Source organism: Castor canadensis, chromosome 5 (genome assembly GCF_047511655.1).
Source record: "Castor canadensis chromosome 5, mCasCan1.hap1v2, whole genome shotgun sequence".
NCBI lineage: Eukaryota > Metazoa > Chordata > Mammalia > Rodentia > Castoridae > Castor > Castor canadensis.
Genome location: NC_133390.1, coordinates 60,550,969 through 60,573,765, shown reverse-complemented (window position 1 = coordinate 60,573,765; position 22,797 = coordinate 60,550,969). Strand labels below are relative to the sequence as shown.

Here is a 22,797-nt window from a genome sequence, read left to right as displayed (position 1 = left end):
CTATTCAGTCAAGTATAAAGTTAAGCAAATAAATAAATAAATTCTTTAATTATTCTTTAATTCTTTCTACCAAATAATTAAAGCAATGTTCAGTTAACTACACTTAGGAAGTCATTCCCCTGTAACTGACACTGTCTGCATATGTGCGATTCATCCTTTTTTTTTTTAATTTAAATGAGTCAAAGTTTAATCTCTAATATTTGATTACTAACGTACTACATTCCCTTCTCATGTCCTTTGTCTCCATGCAATGGGCTTTGGGTGATATTCCAGCCAACAGTAAGTGTCATTTACTAATGACAGTAAATCATCATTTCCCAATGTATGCCTCGCCCTGTGTGTGCTTCATTTACTCCTTACCACAGAGCTATGCGTTAGATGTTAATATCCTCATTTTATCTAAGGAGAGCTGAGCTTCAGAGAAGTTGTTAGATGCCTAGAGTACATAGCTAGAGACAGCAGTAGCTCTGATGTCTGAAAGTGTTCTTTTCTGCTCCAGCTCACTGTGTCCTGGCAGTAGCATGGTTTTTCTGGCGAAATCTTGGACTGAGAATCAGTAAACATGTGTTCTTTCCTGGATCTGCTACTCACATGTGACCTCAGGCAAATCCCACAACAACTCTGGACTTAAATTTCTTCTTCTTAAGAACTCAAAAAGGAGGGGAAAAGGTTAAAGGATGCAAAAAAGAAAACAGGAACAGGAGATAATATTTTGTGTTATATAAAATTCCATTTAAAGGCCATTTCTAGAAAAGGTAAAATTCTAGAGAGTGGTTCTGTGGTTGCTGAGGGTTGGGAGTGTGAAAGGAACTGACTGTCAAAGAGGCATCAGGGAACTTTGGAGAGAGACACGTGTGCTCAGAACTACATTGTGATGACAGACCATGTAACTATTCACTTACAACAGAACTCAGAGATCCCCAATTTTCAATAGTTCAACTTAAAAGTTTTCAACTTTACAATGTTATAAAAATGTACTCATATAACCATCCTAGTTTTTACTTTCAGTGCAGTATTTAGTAAATGACATAAGATATTAACACTTTATTTTGCAATAGGTTTTGTCTTAGATGACTTTGTACAACTGTAGGCTAAGAAAGTGTTCTGAACATGGTTAAGACAGAATTGGTTGGGATGGAGTGCTTGCCTACTAATTGAGAGTCTCTGAGATCAAATTCCAGTACAAAACAAACAAACAAACAAACAAGCAGGCACGGCTATGTGATGATGTAACAGGTTAGGTGTACCAAATGTATTTAGGGCTTATAAAATTTTCAATTTATAATGGGTTTCTCAGGTTGAAACCCAATCCTAAATCTAGAAGCATCTGTATAAATTATACCTCAACAAGACTCTCAAAAATGAAATTGGATGTGGGGGAGGTAGCCCAAACAATGTATACACATGTGAGTAAATATAAAAATGATAAAAGAAAAAAGAAAAAAATGAAATTGGAGCTTGCATTCTCTGTGCATTTTCACAATAGAGGACTTCTATGACTGCATCTGTAGCAGCATTTTGATCTACTTTTTATGCATCCTTTTTAGGTACGGAGTTTGAAACGTCTTGACAAATGTATACCAATTTAACCACCACTATAATCTAGATATAAAACATTTCCAGACGCCCAGAAAGTTCCCTTCTGTCCTTCCCCGCCATCCCTGCACTCACCATCTCTGGCCCCACCACCACTGACCTGCTTTCTGTCATTATGGATTAGATTTGTCTTTACTAGAGTTCCATAAAAAATGGAAACACACAGTATGTACTCTTCCGTGTCTGGCTTCTCTCACTAAGCATATGGTTGTTGAGATTCATTCGTGTTGCATTTATCAGTATTTTGTTCTTTTTATTGTTGAATAGTATCACACTGTATGGTTATATCACAATTTGTTCTTGGCTACTACAAATAAAGCTACTACAAACATTTGTTTCAAGCCTTTCATAGACTTATGCTTCAGTTCTCTTGGGTGAATACCAACACATAGGAGCAGATTTGCTGGATAACATGGAACTGTGTTTATTTAACTTGTTAGGAAAATGCCAAACTGTATTCCAAAGTGGTTGTGTTATTCTACATCCTCCCCAGAAGTTTATAAGAGTTCTAAATACTTCACATTCTCATTGCCACTTGGTATTATTCAACTATTATTATTTTTATGTTGCTAATTTGTTATTTCATCAAATCTTGGTATTGTTCTATTTTTATAGCAGTATTTATTCAATGAAATTTATTACATAATTTTTGGGTTTTTCTTACAGTGATAATACATATGACTTACTTTTTAGAAGCTCTAGGTACCAATTAATTTGTACTATTTTTTATTATTACTTAAAAATTCAAACAAATAGTTACAGTTTGGTAAAGTTCTCTCATAAATATTTTAGTTATAAGCACTAAGATGAAAGTGAAACTAGTTGTAACTTTAAAAGTGAACTAGAAGTTTAATTGAGCAAATTCAAGACATTCACATAGAGTGGAATAGAAAGCAGTTAGTCAATTGATTTGGAAGTAGGGTTCAGAGGTTTAAGCACATTATCTGCAGAGTACTTCATAATGTACTGTGAAGAGAGATCCCCTCATCAGTGGGTTGGACCTAGAGTCATCATTTAATCTCTCCTATCTCAGGCTTCCTTATTCCTGATAGGTTGACTGGGACATTGGAGGCTAAACATAGGACATTTAAAAATTATTAAAACTTGACAAACTTTTTCTCCCTCTGACAGTTATGAAATGGTGACAAGAACAATTTGTTCTGAAATAGAATCCAATAATATCTTCTTTCACTGGCTTAAAACTAAGAGAATCTCACATATTCTTCTAACACTTTTAGCAGCTTAGACCATGCATTCTCAGTGGGGACAAGATCACCCCAAGGGTGTGAAAATTAGTTCCTTGAAGAGGGCAGTGAAAATTTTTATTCCTTTTAATTTATAAATAACACCCATATAGTACATGAACAGATAAAATAAAATAACAGGTATTAAAATTCCTGGAGGAGAAGCAATTAGGAAAAAAAAAGTCCCAAAAGGCTCTTTAGCGTATGATAGTGAACAAAAGTTTAGAAACTGGAATGGACAGAGAATACATAAAGAATTTTAGGGCACTAACTATGATTGCATGAATTTGGTCTGGAGTTGATTCCTCAGCATCTCTCCACTCTCAAGACACTGTTTGGTCTGATGTTATTAGCTTTAGAAAAGGAATGAAAAAATCTTAGACTTTTATTCTTTATATTACTTTCTTTTAATAAGCACTTCCTGAGGCTGGGGTGTGACTCAGTGGTAGAATAATTGCCTAGTAGGCACAAGCCTGTAGGTTTGATCCCCAGCACTGTCAAAAAAAATTTAAAAAGGTATTGTCATTGACATTTTTTATATGTGAAGAAACCAAGACTCAGTAGGTTAACACTTTCAGATTCTACAAAGCACACACGGCAGTTTCTGAATATAATAAGCATAAGAACCTGAGTGTGTTTGATTTTAAGGTCCATGGTTTCTTACTTCCCTACCCTTATCCCACAGCTACGGGATTGTTGGTTGGTGAAGTGGTGTCCATTGTGCCTTTTTCTGTTATCTTGAGTTCCCTGAAAATGGATTGAAATGACTGTGTCAGGATTTGTTGTGTTTTCACAGTTCAAATTCCAGGGCTGACTAGTGGATGGGGGTGGGGCTGTAGCTGAGCTATCCCAGGAGCTCTGCAAGCTCAGGGAGGGGCTTCCTTTCAAGGCTCAACCAAACTGGAGTTAACAGGAATTCACGAGGTTTGCTGCATCAGAATCAATCTCAGGATTGCAGAGAACTCATTAGTCACAACCTTACATTCCATTCCATATTGGTCAGTGAGGGAGAGGCACTCTGATTCTAACCCAAAGTTTGAAGAAATGCTTACGTTTTGGCTAGTTGCCTCTTCTCTTTACTTCACAGTATAAAGGTGGACTTTTCATTCCTTGTGTTTTCCACTTTTAAGTAGTATAGGGCTGCTGATTTCAAAATTAGTCCAGCAGTTATATAGACGATAAATGCAGTGTCCATACTTCTGCTTTTTTCTCCCGCCCCTAGAGGTTAAATCTTCAGCCACCTTTGTGTTACCTGACACATAGTCGTTTAATTTTATATTTCTGCTCTTCTTTTCTTTAGCCGGTAGCAGATTGCCATCTTTAACTATGATTAATTATATAGCCTTTGGAAGCAAGACCTCAACCTTTAAATTTTCCTGATAGGACAAAACACATGTGCTTCCATCACCCCCACTCCTAACACACAACCTCTGGGCAAGAAAATTAAGTGTAAAAAGGTGGCTTGATTCCTTCGGAAGGGAAGAAGAGAGGATAATCAGCTGGGAGTTAGACGATGGCGATACAAGCATTATGTTCATTTCCATTTAAAAGAGAGATAATGTATGATGCTTGCATCTCTACTGTAATATATGAATATATGTGAAAAATAAATCTCAGAAAACCTTCACATATTATCCAGAAATAAGGACAAGCTACGATTGCTATTATTTAATATTAGTCAAACTTACAGGACTAATTGTCCTGAAGGACAAATACCAAGCATTTTATAAGAGGTTATAAGTCATCTTGCTGTATGCTCGCCTAAAAATAAATTAGGCTTGAGAAAACAGGAAACAAATATTCCAGGGTCTCATGCAGTACTGTAGAGGGACAGTAAGGGATTGTTGCTACTTATTTTGAATTCTCAAGCAAGACCTGAAGTACAAGGGTTACTTAGGAGGTGTCTAGGAGAAAATGTGGAGCCTCCTGGATGGTTCTCATCCCTGTCTTTCATCTCCTCTGCTTTATACCCATACCCCATTGTAGGCCAGAGCCTCAGCAATCAATCCAGCTACTGATGGGTTTATGTTTTGGTGCAAGTGACTTCTTTTTTTCTCTCTTTCCTTCCTTCCTTCCTACCTTCCTCCCTTCCTCCCTCTCTCCCTCCCTTCCCTCCCTTCTTTCCTTCCTTTCTTTCTCAGTACTGGGGTTTGAATGCAGGGCTTCGTGCTTGTGAGGCAGATGTTCTCTACCACTTGAGCCATGCCTCCAGCTCCTTTTGCTCTGGGTATTTTGAAAGTAGGGTCTCTTTTTGTCCAGGCCAGCCACTGTCTCATTTTATGCTTCCCACTGCTGCAGGTGCAGGCCACTATGTCCAGCTATTGGTTAAGAAGAAGGGGTCTTGAAAATTTTTGCCTGGTCTGGCCTTGAACCATGATTCTCCCAATCTCAGCCTTTCAAGTAGCTAGGATTACAGGCATGAGCCACTGGTGCCTGGTTAGTTTCTTGTAAATGCACACAGTGCTCTATGGAGCCTTACAGCTTACTGTGTTTTATAAATTTCTGAGTGGTAGCTTGACAGACTGGGAAAAGCCATAGTCCGGAGCCAAAAGTTTTTATGTTAGATTTAGACTCATACTTAACCAGCAATTTGATTTTTAGCAAGCTACTTAAATCTCTTAATCTTGGCTTATCTTTTTTACAATTTAAAAATTGAGATATAATTCACTTACTAAGATATCTACTTTTTTACTTTTTTTTTTTTTTTTAATGGGACTGGGGTTTGAACTCAGGGCCTCATGCTTGCTGGCCTTGCTAGGCAGGAGCTCTACCACTTGAGCTACTCTCCAGTCCATATCCACTCTTTTTAAAATGTACAATTAGATGGTTTTTAGAGTCTTCACAAAGTTGTGTATTTACATCCCACTACTATCGTCTACCAGAATATTTTCATTACTCTAAAAATGCACGAACCCATATCTATTAGTAGTCATTCCCCAATCCTCCATCCTCCAGTCCCTGACAACCACTAATCTCCTTTCTGTATGGATTAGTCTACCCTGGACATTTTATGTAAATGGAATCACACATGATCTTTAATGCTTGGCTTCTTTCACTTTGCATAATGCTTTCAAGGTTCATCCATTCTACAACACATATTAAAATTTCATTCCTTTTTATGACCAAACAGTATTCTGTTATAATTTATTTTTCAGTCATTCATTCATTCTGTCATCTATCACTCACTGGTTATTTACCAAACATCTATTGTGAACCAGCTTCATTCTAGGCTCTTGGGACACATTAAATAATATTTATTACATGAATAAATAAAGGCAAAATTATTAATGAATATGTATGAATAATTATGAGATCTTTATACATACTCAGTTAAAAAAAACGAGACAAATGGATTATTTATGAGTTCTTCAGTTTCAAAAAGTCTTTGTAGAAGTAAAAGATGAACCTTGTTATAAGCATGCTTTTCTGTAGGACTTATTGTAATCATTTCTTAACAACTTCATTAAAATGGATCTGTTTTTTGTAACGTATGCAAATGAAAAAGAGAAAAGCAGAAATCAAGACGTACCCATTGCTTGTGGGCCTGGATAATTTGGGTCTTTGAGCAACTGGCACAAGACATGTTTATTAACATACAGAAGACAGTTGTGTGGGGGAAAACTTGTATCCATACAATGGACCTTGACAATCATTGGTGGGTTTTTTTGTTCTAAATCTGAACAGCACATGGCAGGAGGAGACCTGAGTTCCCTAGGTACTTAGCTCAAAGAAGGGAGGGAGAGAAGGAAGCTCACTTTGTGGACCTGAGAATTGTATGTTACTTGCTCAGCCCTGGCCTCAGATAGGCCTACGCTTAGTTTAATACTCTGTTGTGGTTGTCATGAAATTCTTAATAATATTTTAATAAAAGTTTCTATATTTTAATTTGGTTTAGGCCTGTAAATTATATAGCTGATACTGGAAGAAACAAACATTTAAGTGTCTACTCTTATCCCACAGTCCATGTTGCTTTTAACAATGATTCTTTATTTTGAAAATGAGAGGATTAGACTTAATATTTTTAAGATCAATTGTATACCTAAAGTTCTCAAATTCTAGATTAGGCACTGTGCTCGATTGAAGGCAATGAGGTTGTATGAGTTGATTCTTATTTTTCAGGGATCATCTGAATTGTTAAGTCTTCCAGTAACCCTTCCTTGACTCTTTCCCCAGTCTAAATTAACAACCTTTCTCTTTGCCCCTCTTTCTCCTCTGTGTTTATCTAAACCTTTTTAAAAGCAATGTTTATAGAGTAAAACTACTTTCTGTCTCTTTTACTATATTTTATGCTGCTTAAAATCAGATATTGTATCTTCATTAACTTGTAATTTACAAAACGCTTAGTATATAGTCAATGTTCAATAAAGGTAGGTTAAATGAAGCATTGGTTGAGGGGACAAGGATCTCATAAAACTTTAATTTTGAACTTAAATTTAGCTGGAATTTTAATGCAATATTTTAACAGATTTCTGTGAAGAAACTGGAAGTCCTTTAAAACAAGTGGGATTATAGTCCAGTCGTAGAAATTTGCTGGTGCGTAATGTCATCGGAGACAGGAAACGTAAGACTGATGCTCAACCCACAATGGAATCACTGGGACATGGAAACTAGAGACATACCGTGAAGAAATACTTTTTGTTTCCAAGGATAAATTAAGAACTACTATTGCCCTTACATTTATACAAGGCCTTTTTTCCAGACTGGGCTGACATTGTGGCAGATTTGGGGGTAAGTTTTTATGTATGTGGATATGTTTCTTCCACCATAACAGAGTAACTCCACTTGCTCACCTCCTGATCCTTAGGAGCCCCAGTCGGCTCTTCTTTGCAGAGTAGAATTTCAATACATGCTTTGAAACTCATGGTATGTATTGGGAATATATATCATAAACAGATCCTAGAATTGTCCATATTAACAAGAAGATAAAACTTTTAAAAATGCCTTAATAATTTCGTTGCAGAATTGTGGTCCAGATAATGTTTAGTGAATTGTACTTGATTACAGGAAGCAGTAGGAACAAGCCCAGAACATGCAAAGGCTCCCCTACAGAGAATGATTTGACTTAAATAATTTATGTTTTATCCCCTTGCTTTCTTTAGTTTGACAGTAACAATTTAGTTTAAAGACATTTTGAAAAATTATATACTCTCATATTCAGGATGTTTGCTACTTCTTTTTTTGAATAGAAAATTTGGGAACTGGTTATCAAAACCAAACTTTTATAGACTTACTTTATTTTGTATTCCTCTACAATTATGTAATTATAGCCAGGTGTCTTTGGGCAAATTATTTCATCTTGCTGAGCTTTATTTCTATGGTCTGTACACTTAGGGGATCTTGACTATCTATTTCAGTTCTGGAATGGTATGAACCCAAGGTGGGGGTGATGGTGGAGAGAGGTGGTGGAGGCTGCTTATAGACATATTTTTCAGACTTACAGAGGCATCCCAAGCATCAAAAACATGCCACATAGAGGATATATTTTAAAGTGACACAGAGGGTAGCAAATATAGAGCTAGACATTTTTGCCTTTGTTCTATGGTAGACTGTCTTTTGGAATCTGTGCACATGGATTGGATTGCTTTCACATGTGGCAGTCAATGATAACCTGAAACAGAAATGCTATGACAGTGGCTGGGTTTCTAGTTATGCAGTGCCTGGGATGAGAATGAAGAAAGGGTGGGGTGGCTCAATAATCCACTGTGGCTTCTGTAGTGTGTGTGTGTGTGTGTGTGTGTGTGTGTGTGTGTGTGGTATGTCTACCAACATGAAACTTAAACTGTGCAAAGTTCCATATCTTTCTTCATGCATTAATTTTTTGAGAGCTGCTTTTCATTAGGTACTGATGATATACAGTCAATAGGGAAACAAGTACTGAGTAAATAATCACACCACACATGGATAGTGACAAGGACATTAAAGGGTAGCTGAGAATCTATTACAGGGTCTCTCATTCGGGTTATAAATCAATGAAAGTCTTCTGTGAGGAAATAGCATATATAAAAATAATCTTATTTTACTTATATACCTGATGCTAATAGTACCTTAAACAGAAACCAGACATTATTTCTTACCATTTATGGTGAGAGTGGTACGGAACTGGTAGTTTTTAGAATAGCGCTAGGAATAAATGTGGCAGAAATGTTAAGAAAAGAGGGCTGTGGCTGGAGTGAACATGAACACAGCTGGAGAACATGTGCTCCTCTTTACATATGGGAGCTGTCAAAGTCAATGGTGGCAGAAGTATTCCAGATGGTTCCACCCCTCCTGCTTCTCATTCCATCTCCCAACACCAGAGCAAAATGGGCAGACCTTGGGCAAAGGTGGACATGGTGAGGGCCAACCAAATGTTTTGCCACTCATGGATCAGGGAGAGAGGCTCCACATCCCAGGGAATCCAATGCACTCACACACAGACAATTTAGTACGCTGTGAAATAGGGACTCACATTTTGGTGAGAAGACATATTGTTTAACCTTTCTTGAGGGTAGATAAAGTGGTCTACAAAAACCTCCAAATGTTCTTATCTTCCTCTTTCCTCATTGAATTTCTGATACAGAGAAATAAATTAATCATAATTTGGTTCACACACAGACAGCCTGCATTTATTTGTTTTCTTATATGCTTATTTCTTTGTGATAAACCTTTAGAATGTACCACACAAAACACATGCTCAGACCATAATAACTGACATCTAAGCTAAAGTTCCTGCGTTTTGTCCCTCTTCTTCTGCCTCCTATTTGAAGTATTTTGACTCTCACATTCCTCACTCCATGTTTTCCCCTTTGTATAAGAGGGGAAATATGTATGACTAACAAAAATGTTAAATGATATTTAACATCAGTAGAGATTAGGAAATGTAAATCATGATTATAAATTAAATAGCTTTATTTTTTTTGGTGGTACTGGACTCAGTACCTTGCACTTGCTAGCAAAATACTCTACTACTTGAGCTAAACCCCAGACATTTTTGTTTTAGTTTGTTTTTCAGATAGAGTCTCACATTTTTGCCCTTGCTGACTTTGAACCACAATCCTCCTACCTCTGCTTGCTAAGTAGCTGGGATTGTAAGTATGAACCATACCTTGGTTGAGGTGGAGTCTTGCTAACTTTTTGCCTAAACTGGCCTCTTACCACAATCCTCCTATATCTGCCTCCCACGTAGTGGAGATTACAGATGTGTGCCACCATGCCTGATTCCCTAGTAAAATAGCATTTTATAGCTACCTCGTTAATAGCGAGTATGTCTGATAACATCAATTGTCAAGGGAAGCTGCAGATTCACAGCCTTACACATTATTGGAGGAGTCTGAGTTGGTGCAACAACCCTAGAAAACAATTTTGTTCTAAAGGTGTGAAGCCAACTATTCCATGATCAAGATGACTGTATATCTCCTAAACCAACACAATTTTCAGAATAAAAAGGGGACATTAACTGGGTGATTGCCTGGTTCAGTAGGTGTTACTGGGATTGACCTGGGAAAACTGAGCAATGGTCACTTATCTAAGACCCAGAGGGTCCAGTCTCTAGGACAAATCATTGCATCTGCTCAATAGAGGACCAGTTTGGGAACATTCTTAGCAGCTCTGATCATGTGAATAAAATCTTGTGCTTAGACTTTCGCTCCACAAATGCAATATATGGGTGTTGATTTCAAGGAAAGAATATCAACTAAAAACAATATTTACCTGCAATACTGTTTGTTAAACTTTCAGTTTTATAAAACTGAAAATCTGGAAACTACGTAAATATTGACATTTTAGGTTGGGTTAAATAATTATGGTACACTCATAAAATGGGTTACTAGGCAAGATCATACTAAAGAGAAATATTTATGGCAAATGTTTATATATAATAGGGAAAAGTAGATTACAAATCAGTACATTAACCACAGCACCATTTTTATGAAATGAATTGTGTACATTAATATATAAGAAAGATACAGATTATAGTATTTATCATAGATGTTGGTGGATTTCTGGAACTGTTTAATTTTAACTTGCTTTTCTATACTGTATTTCACTAAAATAATTGCACATTCTTTGCTGAAAAAGTAAAAATAAGCAGTCAAGTGAAAAGTGAATTCTATCACACCAGAGTAGTTTGGGCTAGAGGCCCATTCTGTTGCTGTTGTTTGTTTCATGCCCAGAGTGTCTTCAGCAGACAGCTTTCCTTACATTATGCTCACTGTGCTTTGCCATTCATGGATTAAACAGAGGCTCCATAGCTCAGGCGAATCCTCTCTAGTCACTTCAGATTTACAGAATGATTTCGGACTCAGTGAGACAGGCACTCATCAGTTTTGGTGAAATCTCAAAGTTTCTTCTGAGAAAAGTTATCTTACTTGACAAAGACAATGTACTTAGGTGGCCACAGGCATAAATTAGCTCACTGTCCTAGTCTGACTCTTGAACCACCATCACTCAACAATCTACAGAGAGCACTAATGCCTTAAGTGCTGTGAAGAGAGTGTGAAGAGATTACGAATTATGTGGATGGGAACTTTGGAAGGTGAATAGTAAACTTTTTAAGGACTTTGGAAGTTAGTTCTTTATTAGAAGACAGGCATTTATCTGAGGAGTTTTAGTAAATCTGCTCTAATGATCAGATAGGTGTATGGAGCCTGCCTGGGGTCAAAGGGCAACAAAGTGAGCCTCCATATTGCTTTAGTAGCAGGAATCTCTCTCTGTCAGTTTCCAAATAGAGACAACCTTTGTTTCTGATAAGGGAAGTTGAATATTCAGAGGTGTTCTGTGAGGCCTTCAGAATATGAAACCTAAGACTGTGGCCAATGTCTCAGCAGAAACAAACACTAGAAAGCTAGATTTCTACCTCCTGGAAATTGACTGTCAGTAACACCTGTAAGGTGATAAGATCCAAAGGCAGTTTTAAGTCCATTTTCCCAGACAGGGTTCTCAAGCCTGTGGAGACAACATGATAGCAACTTGAACTCCATTCTAAATCTCTGAAGGCACTGTGTCTGGATCAACTTTAACTTGTGAAAATTGTTGACTTCACAATATGGTGATGGTAAGAAGGAAGAAGTCATTGCCTGCAAGAGTTTGTCAGAAACTTAGTCTTATATTGTTCATTTGGTTAAAAACAAGGCTAAGTCCAAAAATGCCCAGGGCACCTAGCCTCAGGGATGGCAGCTTGGCCACACCTGCACAGTAGTAATCACTCTATTAATCTCTCCTTCTAGGGTTAGACACTGTTTGGACTAAGCAAATGACACACAATGTCAGGTGTTACCATTGCTATTTAACAAATGAGAAAAATGCTTCTCAGAAAAGTTCAGTAACTTTTCTAAATCCACAAAGTAAATAAAGAAGTCTGAACTCTGATTTCAGAGCCTGCCCTCTAGTTCACTATGGTATGTGCCTTCCCACATGTACTGGCAGATCATTTAATTCTTTTTTTTAAATGGAGAATGTACTTATAGCAAAACAGTTTTGTTCTCTTAGCTTCTAAAATTATCCAGACAGGAAGATATCAATCAATTATGTAACCAACGATGAGTGATGCTTCCTTAGTAGTTGGTTGAATAAATGACTACCTAGTTCCCACAGAGAATATTATTACACCTTTTAAGAATGTGGACTAATAAGGAGTTCTATTGAAGTCTGCAGTCTTTTCTTCAAAGGAACTCCTAATCTGATGTAAGGAATCTGATAGATCCCTGAATCATAGGCACAATCTGTTATTTAGCAGAACTCTCTTCAATTGACCCAGAGGTGAGAAGTATCATTTTGTCCATCGCCTATCTCAAAAACCTGCAGTGGTACTTGGGAGAAATAAAACTCAGTCTCCAAAAGAGTCACAAAGGGATTTGAGGTATGGACTTGGTGTTCCTTTTTGACAATTTTAACTCTGGCAAGGGAAAAAAACGCACTATAGCAATCATAAAGCTATTTTTTGGCCCTTAGTCCTGCAGTGGTGTCCCTCCGATGACAAAGGAAGAAGATGGAGACAGTCTTTACTGAGTACCTACTTTGTATCTACTGCCTGCTTTTCCATAAGTTGTCCTCTTCATCTTTAAAGCATCCTTGTGTGTAGCCTTAGTGATTCCAATGATGCTGTCTCACCTCAGACTCTTTTGAGAGAGGAAGAATAAAAGAAAAACAGATGAGAGAAGTAGACAAGAGTGAAGAGCCCGAGGGTCTTTGGAAGAATCTTCTTTTCATTTTGGGAGCATTTGTTTAATACCATTTGAAATAATATTCACACATACTTTCTCCTCCTAGACTTTTCCATCTTTGGAAGATGAAGACTTTCACATTAAATAGTAGGACTGACATTCGCGAGTGCCAGACTCTATCTCTAACCTGGACTGAGTCTATCACAATGGTTTTCTATACTCGTGCTTAATTAAGTTCTTGTACTTTAAATTCCCTTCTCTTGTTCATTAACTGCTGTTCATTCAGTGCTGAAAAATGCTACAAATTCTCTCCCTGGAAATTAGTGACTGTCCAGGGTAAGAATGCCTGAGGTGGTCATCTTGGACCAGTTGTGTTGACCCATTTCCAGTTTGCCAGATGAGAGAATTTCTTACATTTATTTCTAATATGCTTACTGAGAAACTTACTGATTTATTCTCAGGGACATTTTTCTGGGCCTTACAGAGCCTATATTTATTTGAAAACTTTAGAAAAAACATTTGGTGTATCTTCAACTTAGTGTTCTCTTTTAGACAAATATGTAATTGGGTTGGATCCACCCGAGAATAGCCTGGGTGGGATGACAGTGACTCAACCCTGGGGTGGTCCTTTATTCTTATTTCTGATTGTGGAATGTCTCGTTTTTCTCCCATGGGGACAGTGCCTTTTTTTTTTTTTTTTTTTTTTTGAGGGAAGGTGGACCCAAAGGAACATTCTGGGCTAGAAGCAAAGCCCTAGAGAATAGGCAGAGAAAACCCAGAGTTATCCTAGTTCCCCAACCATGGCTTTGGTAATGAGTAGAAACAAACTGAAAGCCTAAATTTACAGTACTCCATGTCAGGTGTTAAGCCATGGACATACACCCTAAGTCAGGAAGAGAGTCTATGAATGACAGAGTAGAAGGAACACTTCATTTGAAACCCAAGTACAATAATGTATCCAAAGAGAAAGTGACATCTCTCACTCATAAGGACCATTTAATTTAAAATTAACAGCTTTGTAAAGAAATTCTGATCATATATCATGATACAAAGCATACAATTAATTATTCTAAATAATGAATCATTAAGCCTTTTAAATTGGAAACACATCTTACCTTTAGCAACTTGAAATCATGAGGGTAGCAACTTAAAACTGGAATCTCTCAAGTTATCTATAGAGTACTGAATGGCCAAATAAACTATTAATACTCAGCTCCAGTAGACATCATAAATACCAAAAAAAGCGGAAGTAAGATATTTCTGAGGAAGGGAACACCCTGGTCTAAAGCTTGATACCCTAATGGATCTTGCATTTGTTTTTTCCACACTGATTTGTAGTTTTTTAAACATACCATTGAAAAAGAGTATTCCAGAATCAAGAAAAGTTCCTATAATTCTGAAAGACGCTTACTGGTCTTTGCAGTATGCCAAGAAATTAACCATGTTTTAACCCTTTCCTCACAAAACAAGTTTTTAAAAGTTTCATTTATTTTTGCTAGGAGGCAAGTCTCTATAACCTCCCAATGAAGATCAGTGAAAAGATGGAATTAAGTTTAAATAAAAACATATACAGTAGGATGAATAAGCCCAGAGATCTAAGGTAGTGTATGGAAACTACAGTTAACGTTGCATCATATACTGGAAATTTGTTGGGAAAGTAGACTAAGAGATTTGCTACAGAGGTTACAATGTGAGATGCTGGGTATGTGAGTTGATTTAACTATCATAATCATTTAACTATGTATGTGTATACCGAAATATCATGCTGTACTGCTTAAATAGATACTAAAAAATTGTATGAAATTTGTTATCATCTACTGTGAATGCTATCGAGTTATATCATAAATCAAAGGTCCTGGTTCTAATATTGTCCCTTCTGGCCCAACGAGAGCTCTTAACTATCTCTACTTCCTATTTTTTGTTTCTCTCCATTTCTTAGAACTCCCCTGGAGACCTTTAGTGAGCAGAGAAGACTCTTAGTTGGGCATGTCTTTGATACGGGGAAGCAATTGTCAAGTATTAGCTAATTATCTTCCACATGGTGGTTCTCAGAGCTTGGTCCCTATACTTGCAGTACAAGTATCATCTGGTAACTTGTTGAAAATGCAAATTCTTAGGCCCTATCCCAGACTTACAGAAATTAGAAACTGGTGTGTGGACTCCCAGCTCTATGATTTAACATGCCCTGCAGGTAACTCTAAATTCACTCACTGTTCTAGGAATGTTTTTCTTTGTTGAGCTGCTGCACTCCTCAGGATGTGTTTTTATTTGAAATTTAGTACTGGGAGAAGCAATCTCATGGGTCCGGCCCTCTTGAAATACTGTGTTAGGTAAGGCACTATATTTCATTTCCCTTTGCTCTTAGTCAGGTTATTACTCAGGAAACAAAAGCTGTAATTTACCAATGTGGGACTCTGAAGGGTTATTTCTCTCTCTCTCTGTCATGTGAGAATCCTCCCTTACTTGTTTACAGGCTTTAAAAGAAAGATCATGTAATTATCTCCACAAAGACCAACTCAAGATAACAGATAATCCATTTCCCAGCTATCACTTGAATCAGTGAATCAGTAAAGTTTCCATTACAATTACACACTAAAAACATGGTAACTCCTCAAATGTACAGATGTGTTTGGACCCTCCCCTAAAACAAAATGTGTCTTTATTGAGCAGGTTACTAAAGCGTAGAAATGGTATCTCTTTAGGTTTTATTTTATATTATTTTAGGAACTCTTAGATGACTGCTAACTACGGAAAATGCCCACAGAAGGTAATTGTTAAGAAGAACCTGTAGAGATTGTTATGATTTACTTGCTTGGGCCTCCAGAGCTTCTTTAATTTTAAACAGGCACGTATGAGAGAACTTTTGCCTTGAACCTTGGGGACATTACTTATCACTTATTTTTGTGCAACTATTGGCTAACCCTGGTGGAGAAGGTATCATGGAGAGGCGAGAAGCATGAGTAACGTGTGCGTGGAACATCCGTAGGCATCATTTAGGCTCTCAGTTTAGAAGTCTGGATAGAAGGCATCTACCTCTGACACTATGGAAGTTAAAGACATTAACACAATTATCAAGTAGTACCATACTTGTAGGGCTACTAGACTGTCATCACTACTGAACTGTGAGATCTTTGAAAAGACAGACTTCATTTTAATCTCTAGTGCTTCACATTTCCATAGAGCAAAACAAGTTCTGAAAATTGTTTTGTGAATGATGAATGTGTGTGAGCCTTGAAATTAACCTGTTATTTTTGCTTCTAGAGGCATTAAAATAAGCAGGGTTTATGAGAGTGAGCATAGGAGTTTCTATTTGGAAATCTGTTTATGTAGTTTATCTCACCTATTTACTAAACAGAATTAAAGATTCTCAGTCTTTGATGGGACCTTGGGATCGTCTAGTAATGATATTTTTAGTTCAACTCTCATTTTAGAATGACAAACTGGCCCAGGCAAGATAAACCTCAAGTGTTGCTTGTTGCTATGCAATAAGGCCTCAGCTAGTCCACCGATCCCCTAAATTAGTGTTACTTTCCCTGTATTGACATGCCCAGTTTAGGTCTTTTCAGAATTCATACATAAGTTTTTGAAAGTAACAAGGGTTAGTTATTTATTAGACAGGTTTTTTTTTTCCCAGTTAGGCCAGAATGATTAAAGTCTTAGATTTCAGAAGGGACCTTAGAGATCATCAGTCCAACATGCCTACCCAGGCAAGGATCTCTTCTACAAACTTAGTGGTATTTACTTGTTTGAGTACTTCAAGTAGTGGACATGTCAATATCTTATTGTTTAATAATACAACTGAAATAAAATTCTTCCTTTTTAAAAAATAGTATATGTACTGCTATAATTTTTTTTTTTTTGCACCAAATGCTGACACCCAGAATAAAATAGAATGAATCTACTACTGCTCCTTCATGGTAGGCCTTCTTAAATCTAAATACAATTTTCTCTGTCAACATAATTCTCTTCTCTAAGCAAAATATTCCTTTCTTCATATGGTTTCCAGACCATCTCTGTTCTAGTTGCCCTTCTCTGACTCTCTTCCAGGCTACCAATGCTCCAGTTTCATTTTAGGTGTAGTCTAACAGAGAATGCAATAGAATTATTAATTCCTTTTGTGTGTGTCCTAGATTTTTGTTAAGGAAGTTTAATTTGCTTGAAATTTTAAACTGTTTGCTTCTTGTTCAGTTTTAGTTCACTTAAAAACTCTAGGTTTTAGGCTGAGAGTATTCCTCAATGGTAGGAACAATTGACCAGCGTGCTCCAGGCCTTGTGCTCAATCCCCAGCCCTACAAACAAAAATGAAATACTTCTAAGTTGGTTTTTTGTTTTGTTTCAGGGCAGGAGAAAAAAAGATTCCTGTCATTTAATACCCACAAATAGATTCCAAAGAGATTAAAATGGGGGGATGGAAGATGAAGGAGCGTGATGGAGGCAGTGAATTCAAGTATGATATATTTAATATATTATAAGAACCTTTGTAAATGCCACAATGTACCCCCACCCAGCACAATAATAAAGGAAAAAAACAAAGAGATGAAAATGTGTGTATAAAAATGAAATAATAAAATACTAGGGAACAAGTCATATTTGAAAATATAATTTTATTTGGAGATTTGAGCAAATATTCTGACATGATCTCCAAGACATGAGTCACATAAGAAAGACTACTAGATTTGCTAGCTAAAACTTAAAGCTTTAATATAGACAAATCATAAATAATATTAGAAAGTAAACAGTAAACTGAGAAATATGATAGGTGTTACCTTGCAAACTACCTTGCAAATCAGCTAAAATATACACTAATGTCAGTAGAAAAAATGGACAAGAAACTTGAGCAGATGAGTTTCAAATGAAGAAATAAAATGGTCCACAAATATATGATGAAATGTTCAAACAAACCAGTTCCCAAAGGTGCCTCCAAAATTGGACTAGTAAAAGAGAAAATAATAGCCAATATCCTGTGAATATAAGTGTTTGCAATAATATGCTTTCTCACACATAGCTAATGAGACCATAGACTTGTATTATGTATTTAGGCTAATTTTGATATGCATATTAAAAGCTTAAGAAAGCAATAAGCTTATTTCCCCAAATATAACTATTCCTAATTTATTCTATGGAAAATATTAAAGATGTGCAGCCAGAGTGTTATCAAAGCACTATTAATTATAATACAAAAATAGAGAAAATAAAGTTCTAACAATAGAGAAGTGGTTGGGTAATGTGTAACATGTCCAAATGTTGAACCATTATTATTACTATTCAGTTATAAGATTGATGTTGTAGAGTTATATTTACTTCATAGTGTAATGATGTGAACTGATAAGCTATAAAATACAGGATAACATTTTAATAACAGGTGTATATAATACATATAAACATATAGATTAAAAATCTGGAAAATACTAATTTTATCACTTTGAATAGGTTAGATTATGCTGCACTGACAGTCCTTAAATCTCAGTGACTTAATGCAACAAAAGATTGATTCTTTTCATGCTCCTTACCAATATAGTTTATGAGAGGGGCCCTGTCCATCATGCCCACTGAGACACAGCAGATGGAGGCTCCAGAAGCTCCCATTACCTATGAGGCAGGGAAAGGATGGGGCATCGGCATCTTACACAGAATGCATGACACTTGTGCTATTTTGTTGTTCAAATAAGATCACAAAAATGTGTCTTACTTCAAAGGGAACAAGGAAGTGAAATCTTCAGTGACCTCAGAAGAACAGACGGTCTTAATAATAACTAACACATTGACATATTTTTCTTCTATTTGCTTGTTTGTGTTTTCTGGTTTTTCTAAATCAACATATAATACTTGATTAATAAAAATTACTGTTCAGACATATGTCCTTAATCATGAGTTTGTGGAATGTTGACTGTTATATTTTATTGCCTGTTAAAATATTTCTCAATCCTGATCTTGAGTCTGTTAACCAACATATTTTCCCTCCCAGTTTGATGCTTTTTGGCAGTATTGAAAAATGTCATTTAAAACATCATCAACATGACACCAGGCAGGGTGAACACTCTAATATGGCAGGAGACCCGATCCTTCCAAAGGGAAGGAAACCCATGAACAATTTTTAGTTGAGGCTGATTTCACTCAACTTTGTTCATTCAGTCTTCAGTTTATCATTCAGATCTTAATGATTATAAACTCTGTCAAGAGTCTTGCTGAAATTGAACTTCTCTTTGGTATTCATCTGAAGTTGTGTTGTAAGTTTTATATCATGTGATCTTACAAAAGCTCCTTAGGAATCAAAACAAGCTTTTCTGGACCAAATGTTCACAATCTGGTTATTTATTCACTTTTACCACTTTGCTGGTGTTCAACAGCAAGTTTATCAATGTCTAAATCAGAAGGGCAGTTTCCTGGCTCTCAAATAATTTACATTTATTCATCATTCTCTCAAACACTTTTCTCTCCCTGGGTGTTCACTGATCAATCTGCAGTCTGTTTAGAATATCTGTACCAGTTGAATACACTTAAAGGAGATATGTTTACTTATGTCTTTACCTTGCTCATATTTCTGTTTCTTTCTAGCATTGCTTGCTCAAGTCTTTCATCTTAAAGAACTTGTCACTACTAAGAAAAATAGAAGTAAATTCCAAAGCAAAGTGGATGTCTCATATGTAAATTGCCAGCTGAGGCTATGATCCTGAGAGAAAAGCATGGTAAGCAAAGTGTTGGCTTTGCCACTGCTCCATAGAGGATCTGTGCACATTCCTTGGAGGGCTACAGGAACCTCCTTCAGAACAGTTACAATTTTCCCACGACCCTGATGCTAAGGCCACAGAGCTGAAAATTCCTGCAAGTACAGTTTCTAGAAATAAACATGTAAAGCAAGAGTTCTCAAAAATTTGAAGCACAGAGAGCTTTGAAATTTTACAAATTTCTGTTCTAGAACAGAAATGGGGACAGAGGACAGGAAAGCAGATAGGCACTAAGGAGAAAAACAAACAAACAAACAGAAAACTGGAATTTAGACAAAATTATACATGACATAAAATTAGTATATAAAGAATAATTCAAACTTTGCAATACTACAAAAATACATAGACAGATAATACTGAAAAAGAAGACACTACATATAGAAGATATTTCAACCATTTTTTCCCCTCTGTACAGCCTGAAGAAAAAAAATAAAAAACAAAGAAAGCTCTATTTATCACTTCACATGTGATAAACACTTACTCAAAATGGGGAGGAATGTAGAGAGGGTTGCTGCCTTTGTGGAATTTACCACTGAGCAGAATGGCAATTCCTCAGCAGAAACAGGAGTGTGCTAAGTACATTTTTGGGATCAGTACTAGGTGCTACAGAAATAAGTTCTAGCAAGAGTTTCACTTGGTTTAAAAGAGAGTAGGGAGGGCTAGGGAAGGCTTTCTGTCATAAGTGATATTTAAACAGAAACAGAAAAGATAAACAAGAATTTGCCAAGCTGAAGAAGAGAGTGGAGAACAGAGTTGGGGAATAATAAGACCAAAAACTTAAATCAATTAACTATAAATGCTAAAGACTGAGCTTTTGTGCTTAAAGAGTTTTCAATATTTTGTGGCAGGCACAGAGCATCTCTCCATTTTTTTCACACTGATAGAATAATAATGTCGCCATTTTGTGAATCAGCCAAAATGGCAGCCCCGCCCCTTAACAGAAATTCCCACGCTGTAAGACAGCCCCACCCCTACCAGAGACTACCGCGCATGCGCTAACTTCCTTAACCTCCCCTTCTATAAAAGCCACTCCTCACCCAGACTCTGGGCTGCGCCATCTTTCCCCTGGCCAGCCTGATAGTTGGAGCCTGCCATTAAACTTTGCTCTTGGACGTGAGACTTTTCTCCTGAGCTTTCTTTGTGAGCGGTGTTTTTCCTAACACACACTATCTTCACATTTTGTAACTGAGGAAACAGAGCCAGGAGACAAGGTCATAGTTTGATATAGTTGCTAGGAACCTAATGTCCTTTCCATTAACTTAGAATAGGAGAGTCCATATGCAACAAGGTCACTTTCAATAGAAACCTGAACATTTGTTACTAAGTATAAGTGACAGTCATTGCCAAATGTCCTATTGTTGAGATACTAAATAAGTAAACATTTTTTGGCTGAGGGAGATACAACTAAGTCACTCTTTCTTTGATTGATAAAATTCAAAATGGCAGGTTGCATCTTGGCCCTTGATCAAGGTAGTTCTGTGCAGAAAGCCACATTTGTCTGCTTGTAGTTGCTATTGCATACATCAAAAGGACTGCATTTCAGTTGAGGCTGGCTAGAATTAGTGAAAGTTCAAGACTCTTAGAAAATATGTGACTTAATATTGTATTTCAGATTGAACATTCCTCTCTTTCTCTGAGCCGTCTTTTCTATTGCAATAGAAATAACATAGGTTATTCATACCCTAGCTCAAGGACAACCCAAACAACCCTCATCTGGCTCAAGGACCACCCATACCCCTCCCTACTTATTGATTATTGGTTGGGAATCACAAGGTGCTTCCCTTCCCATAGGTTAGCATAAGTTTTAAAAGCTTCCGGGAAAGGAAAACATGTTCTCTCTGCTTCCAGCATCCACCTGGTCCCACCATGCTCCCTTTTGTAATTCTCTTCCCTAACTTTTAATAAACTCCATTACACCCATGTGTCCTGCCATGGATTCCTCCATATGTGACATAAAGAATTTGGAAATCTGATCACAGACTGCACCATTGCCATTAATAAGATCACCAAAGGAAGTGTTAGAAGACTTGAGAAAATCTTGTAAAGTTCTCTGGATTCTTTTCTAGATTAAAAAGCACTCCCCCCTCCGAAATTATACTTACTTTGCTTAAGAATTTGAGTATTGAATGTGTGGGGAGAAAGGAATGCTTGTGCATAACAGAAGGCGGATGAAAATTCTTGCTTTTCAGATTGGAAAACTAACATTATTTCCAACTTGTATGTTGATGTTTTTGTGCATATCCTCAAAAGAGAGATCACTTGTGACATGATAAAAATATTTCGAAAGCAGAAGCAAAGAATTCTAGAAAGAGGAACTTGTGATGAATTCTTTATTATTGAGGAGATGCTGATAAAACTTCCCAAATTAAGTTCAGTATTTTGTGGCAAAACACTAGTATTCCAAACTTCCAGGTAATTCTGTCTCAAGATAGAGGGAATTTGGGGAAATAAAGAAGGATAGAGAAGGAAGAGAGATGTGGATTAGAGGTGTGAAAAGATTTCCTTGGGAATATAAAAGAAGTTTTGGGAGCAGCTGAAGGGTTTAAAGAAAACAGAGAGACAGGGAGATTTTAAAGTGATTACCATGGTCAATAGATGCCCTTTGTAGGTCTTCAGAAACAAGTAAAGAAGGTATATTTTGATTTATTTAAAACAGATTTTTCTCGATTGTGATATCACTTTGCAACTTGGCTGTAAGAATGTCAGGTTGAATCACGAAGCTGAAAAATAACCAGAGCAAATTCCACACATTCTGATGTTGAGAGAGCTAATGCAAATGAAAAGATTCCAGGTAACCACACAAATATTATGTACGATGACCACTCATTCATTTGTCAAATACTTACTAAGCATCTACTATCTGTGTAACTCTGTGCTTGACTCAAGGGGAAAACCAAGATTGTGTGCTGTAGAGGAACAGGCAATTTACTCATGAAGACACGCAGATAATCCTTAGCATCTAATTAACATACCCACCTATTATCAAGGTCTATCACGAGATTTTGTCTCAGTTAGACCTGATGATACCTACCTATAATATCAGCACTAAGGAGGCAGAAGCATGAGGATTGGGACTTCCGAGCCAGTCTGGGC

At 36.8% G+C, this 22,797-nt stretch overlaps 1 protein-coding gene across 18 annotated transcripts in view; it reads right to left on the bottom strand.

Annotated features, from left to right (window-relative positions):
• The window catches only part of Phldb2 (pleckstrin homology like domain family B member 2), a 218,144-nt gene that overhangs the window by 150,291 nt on the left and 45,056 nt on the right, over positions 1 to 22,797 (bottom strand). For 13 of the 18 annotated variants that reach the window (XM_020156247.2, XM_074073079.1, XM_074073083.1 and 10 more), the window contains exon 2: positions 12,833 to 12,934. The exons of 3 other annotated variants lie outside the window; for them this stretch is intronic. In XM_020156247.2, coding sequence (XP_020011836.2) covers positions 12,833 to 12,874 — 42 coding nt within the window. In that variant the 5' untranslated portion in view covers positions 12,875 to 12,934. Of the gene's footprint in view, positions 1 to 9,288; positions 9,391 to 12,832; positions 12,941 to 22,797 lie in introns of those variants that run through there. 2 more of the 18 variants (XM_074073081.1, XM_074073082.1) reach the window with 2 other exon arrangements.